At 40.6% G+C, this 5,785-nt stretch overlaps 1 protein-coding gene across 1 annotated transcript in view; it reads right to left on the bottom strand.

The window, feature by feature from the left end:
* Positions 1 to 3,220: 3,220 nt before the first annotated feature.
* LOC117942145 (extracellular calcium-sensing receptor-like) overlaps positions 3,221 to 5,785 on the bottom strand; it is a 4,691-nt gene continuing 2,126 nt past the window's right edge. The window contains exons 5-9 of the mRNA XM_034867473.1: positions 5,648 to 5,758; positions 5,329 to 5,550; positions 4,296 to 4,419; positions 3,728 to 4,200; positions 3,221 to 3,640 (exon numbers count right to left, since the gene is read on the bottom strand). Of these exons, the coding sequence (XP_034723364.1) occupies positions 3,221 to 3,640; positions 3,728 to 4,200; positions 4,296 to 4,419; positions 5,329 to 5,550; positions 5,648 to 5,758 (1,350 nt within the window). The remainder of the gene's footprint in view (positions 3,641 to 3,727; positions 4,201 to 4,295; positions 4,420 to 5,328; positions 5,551 to 5,647; positions 5,759 to 5,785) is intronic.

The following is a 5,785-nucleotide window of genomic DNA, read 5'->3' as shown; positions in this document are numbered from 1 at the left end:
ATCCAGAGCAGCAGCTGAGCTAGGTTTGCCCCCAAAGAGAGAAAGTAACATAAGAAGCTTTGCAGCCAGCATTGCCATGGCTGGTCAAGGTTTAAAGGCAAGCTCAAGCAAAATATTAACTCTTGAATAATCAAGCTTCCCTTTTCATTCACATACACAGTATGATATGTAATATTGCAGCTGCTTTTTATACGGTAGTTAGGGCACCTAATTCAGAGTGGACTGCCCAGATACGGTAGCTGTGTCATAACACATGTTGTCACTGGGGTGGGGTCAGGGACGTTGTTTGGCCTATTTCAGGGGTTATGAAGCTACCTCAAAATGTTCCTAAACACCCATAAATGATACTAAGAACAACAATAACAATTTGATTCATCAATAACTGTATCGTCATTCATATAGACCCAACAAATGATACATATATCCAGCTACAAAAAAATAGCCCAAATGTTAGACAGAAGTACCAATTTTAACATAACGATGTGTTGAGGGAGTTGCAAAATCTGGACCCATAAAAATTAGCTGGGCTAGACAATCTGGACCACAATTTCCTAAAATGATCTGCTAACCTGTTCACCCTGTCTCCAGCATCCTCAGAAATTCCTGAAGATTAAAAATCCACCGCAGTCACCCCTCTCTTCAAACAAGGAGTCTCCCCCAAACTGCTATAGACCCCTATCCATTTTAGCCTGTCCATCAAAAGTCCTCAAAAGCTTTGTCAATAAACAGATTACAAACCATCTTGAATCCCACCATATCCTTTCCGCTATGCAATCTGGTTTCCGTGCTGGTCATGGCTGCACTGCAGCGACCTCCAAGGTCATAAACAACATCACAACTGCTGTCGAAAAAAAGCATTACTGTGCAGCCTTCTAAATCGATCTGTCCAAGGCCTGCTTTGACTCTGTTAACCATTGTATTCTTCCTTGAGAGGCCTTTGCACATCCATCCTATTTGGAAGTTATTTACTGTGCAGCCTAAAAACTGTGGTATGGTATCCAGGCTCTATCAGTTCTTAGTGATATCTGGCCACTCTGGCCTTCCTATTGAGAAGATATGGGCATGCAATTGCCCAGGACTGAGTGTCGCTCTTGACTGGCATGATATATGATCTAACATTCAAGAAGTTTCTAGCAATCCAGACCACCAGCATATTCACTACAATACCATTTATGAAAATTATTAACATCCCTTTGTGCACTTTCTGCCCAAATAAAGCTCAGCGTACATATATTGATGCTGAATGAACTGTCAGCCTTCCAGCTCTCTCAAGCTAAAAAAGGTGCCGTGTTGGGCTTACAGCTGCTAAGAGAATGATTGCAACCCGTTGGGAGCCACCTCATGACTTGTTTGTTTGTCCATGAATCTTTTCTTTTTAGGACGTAACATACAGTATATGGAACTGTCTACGGCTCACATAGGTGGAGCCCCAGGAAGAAATTGCGACACGTGGTGCAGCATCGCTGAGTCTGTAAAGTCCATGTTGTGAGTTTGTCTTGCAGCTTTTTCTTTTTTTTTACGCATGTGACTGGTTCCTTGTTTTGTGTCTGTCTGTGTGTGTCTGTTTCAGCATGTGTTGTTTGGTATCCCTACTTCCCATTTTTTGTCTCTGTGTTTTTGTGGCCCTGTGAGTTGTCTGTAACTGTTTGTGAATGTTTTCTGAATATTAAAAGTAAAAAAATTAAATAATTGATCCAAAAGAACATTGTCTTCTTATCAACAGACTCAACAACATTTGGATCTCTCATGACTGCCTCACGTGGTTCAATAATTATTTATTAATAAGGATCACTGCATGTGCTAACTGTTAACTGTTCCACATAAATCATGCAGTTTTTGCACCCCATGCATTCCATTATCTCTGTCACGCCTCATTGCATATTTGCACTATGCACATGTTCACCTGTACAGCCATCACATTCTGTTTACGTTCTTTTGCACTATTCAGCCAACCTAGTATGCTTATAATTCTATTCCTGTATACTGTGTTAATACTGGTCTACATCATCAAATAGACCACGTATGTCATCTAAGAATTAGGCGATTGAGATTGTAAATAGTGTTGAATTTAAATGCAGTGGAACAGATGGCTATTTGGAAGGTTAAACTGTGCTGATAAATCTGAAAAAGAATAGACTCCATTAGCAAAGAGGTCGTTGATTGTTAGCATTTCCTTGTTTGACCAGATCTGGAAAGCTGGGTCTGACCAAGAAATAAGAAATTTATGGTTATGAAGGACTGTAGCCAACGCTGATTAAGTATGTAGTCCAAACTGTCTCCTAGACTGCATTTGAAGAAAATTGCATAATTGGAAGTGGCAAATGGAAGCAGACCACCGACCAAATCGAGAGATGCGAGGAGGAAGTTACTGTATTGGCCCACTGAGGCTGATTGCTCAGCATTTTATCTGTGTTCCAGAGCGGAAGTCTTCTAATGTTGCAGGCCCAGTAGTAGTGGGGAAGGTTTGGCAAAGCCATTGTGTTTTGGGGCCTATCCTGTGCCTCTACTGTTTGTTTGACGTTTATGACCCTGTGTTGTCTCCTGAGACATGTCTTTTTCACAGTGTATCGGTGACGGATCAAGTAGAGATGCCAACATGGTGCTTCTCCCAGTATCCTCCAAGAAAGTCATGTATTAATTAACTTTTTTTATGTAGCACCTTTTATGCCCACAATTTAGCACAAGTTGCTAAATAAATCAGTAGAGCTTGAGGAGTCCAACAAGGGGAAGTGGTATGCCGAGCTGATGGAGAAACGCCACAGCAACGGGAGGCAAGCGAGGTGCAAGCACATCAAGGTGGGGTGTTGAAGGATTGCTGGCCAGTCCCACAGGGATCAGCAAATGGCTATCAATTTTCACACTTATCACAGAAGCAGTTACACTGTCTTCTAGGTGGCTGTGGATTAAAAAAGGAGAGCCGTGGATAAACCAGTGCTGTCTGGCATGGCTTGATTAATCCCGAATAGGTAACTTGTCAAGATATTCTGATTGTTGCAAGACCCAAAACACTTGATGACCCCAAGAAACATCACTGATTACAAGATGCATTAAGTGTGCATGTGTTCATGTGTTTGCTAGCGTTGAGGCAACAGTAGTTCAAAAAAGTTTTGCTTTATTGGATTTACAACATGAATCTTTAATACTTCATGTGACAACACAGATATGTTTGATTGCAATTGCTTTCTTTTTATTTAAATTTTTCAGCAACACTCTATGATTTTTATTTTTGAATCATGTTTTTCTTGCTGTTTTTTTCCGGTTTCAGAATTATGACATAGCACTTTGGAGCAAAAATGCAAAACAGGAGACCATAAGCGGAGGCTAAAATAGCAAAAATATGGACAGCCACTGTATATTTCCCTGCTGTGCTCAAATAAACTGGAATAAAAGTAATCCACACTGCGAAGAATATCAGCATGCTGAAGGTGATGAACGTGGCCTCATTGAAATTATCAGGCAGCTTCCGAGCCAAAAATGCCATTAGGAAGCAGATGCAAGCCAAGATGCCGATGTATCCAAGAACACACCAGAAGCCAACCTCGGAACCAGTAACACACTCAATGATGATGGTAGCAGTGTGATCTGTGTTGTTGTTGGCATGAGGTGGACTGGTGAGCAGCCAAATAACACAGATTATTACCTGAGCGGAGGGAAAAACAGGATGTTCATTTTAAATCAACACAGCTGAAAAGATATGTATAGAGTTGATTGTGGAAAGTGTTACTACCTGAACAGCTGTTCCTAGAAGTACACTTGATCTCTGCTGGTTGGGTCCAAACCACTTCATGACATTACTTCCTGGCAGTGTGGACCTGAAAGCCATTAGGACCACAACTGTCTTGGCCAGGAGGCACGAAATGCATAGGGCAAAACTGATTCCAAATGCTGGGTACCTGATATGGCAAAGCCAGTCTGTAGGCTCACCAATGAACAGCAGGCCAACAAGGAAGCAGACAGCAAGAAACACCAAGAGAAGGAAGCTCAATTCCATGTTGTTGGCCCGGATTAGTGGTGTGTCTTTGTATGTGAAGAATATAGCAAGGATGGAAAGAGAAATGCAAGCTCCGAGGACAGATACAACACACAGAATAATACCCATTAACTCATTGTAAGACAGGTACTCAATAGTCTTTGGGATGCAGAGATCTCTGTCTTCATTGGGCCACGTGTTCTCTGAGCAACGTGAGCACTCTAAAGAATCTGGAGATGGGGAAAGAAATCTTAATTTTAGAAAATCCACACTTAGATATAAGCAAATCTAGAGAAGGAGGGATTAAAGCCACAAAACAACACACCAGTCGTGTTACTAACTTCTCCCTCAGTACAGGGGACACAGTCAAAACAGCAGATTGGTTCCCCCTTTCTCCTTGCGATGCGGGAACCTGGAGGACAACTGTTGCTGCATACAGACCGGGAAGCCTGAGAGGCAAAGTTCAGCCACTCAGAAAGAATCTGATTTTAATTCACATTAGACAGTGTCATTGCTTTGTTATGAAATATATATTTCAGATGCAAACTAAAAGCTAAAAGTCCAGTGTGATCTACACTACCGGTCAAAAGTTTGGGGTCACTCACAAATTTCCATTGGACTCCATTATAGACAGAATCCTAGCTGAGATCAGTTGCCTTGTTTTTTTTAACCAGGGCAGCAGTTTCCAGATTACATTATGTGCTTACATAATTGAAAAAGGGTTGTTTAATGTTTTCTTAGTTAGTTTTTTAAAATAATATCAGATTAGTAAACAAAATGAGCATTTGGAACATTGGATGAATGGTTGCTGATAATGGGAAATGTAGATATTGCATTAAAAATCAGCCACCCACTCAGATCAGCTGGTATCCTGTCTATAATGGAGTGAAATTGAAATTTGTAAGTGACCCCAAACTTTTGACCGGTAGTGTATAAAAGCTGTGTTTCAACTAAAACTGAATCCAATTTTGTGATTTACCCATTTGTTGAATACCTAATTAAAAGGATGATGAGGGAGTTTAACAATACTGTAAAAATCTCTGCTTTGTTATGCAACAATGATCTCTGCAGACAATATGTCAGATACAGACTGAAAGGTGTGATCCCTTCAGGTACAAAAAACATCTAATTACAATAACATCATAGTTATACTTAGCTCCAAGTTGTAATCCCAATCAATATTGATATACAACATAAAACCAACTAATAACTGGGGTTTATGTTTTAAATGTTATGTTTGTTTAACAATAAATTATATTAGACAATAATAACAACATATTAGCTGATGTGTTGACCAACAGTACATACAACAGCCTAAGAGGTGAAACAGGTCTCAAGCCTGTTTGTAGAGAACACACCTCTTTCTCAACAGGCCACTGAATCACTGAGTCATTAATGACCAGGCTGCGTCCTGCGGGCGAGGAGGCGTCATAGAAACCTACTTTTACCAGATTTAGTGACCCATCAGGCATCCTTTGCCAGTTCATGAGATCATAATAAGCAATGGGGTCACCATTTTGATCAAAGATTACTTTCTCCCCCAGTGCAGAAAAATTGGCACGCTTCATGTAGTGAAGTAGCTGAGGAAGCAAGGGAAACAGGTTATCTAAACACTTTGGAACACTTGACATCTTAATCTTGTTTTTGCATGTTTTACATAGCAACAATTACTCTCACCTGCCAAGGTTTAAAATTTTTTGGGTCTGCACAGGTGCCATTAGGTAAAGGCCCTTGTCTGTCTATGCAGTTACTCATATCTTGTAAAGCATGGGCCACCAAATACACAGCCTTGTAGACATTATATGACACTCTTAG

This window comes from Etheostoma cragini, chromosome 3 (genome assembly GCF_013103735.1).
Source record: "Etheostoma cragini isolate CJK2018 chromosome 3, CSU_Ecrag_1.0, whole genome shotgun sequence".
In the NCBI taxonomy this organism is placed as follows: domain Eukaryota; kingdom Metazoa; phylum Chordata; class Actinopteri; order Perciformes; family Percidae; genus Etheostoma; species Etheostoma cragini.
This window is presented reverse-complemented; position numbering and strand designations above follow the sequence as displayed.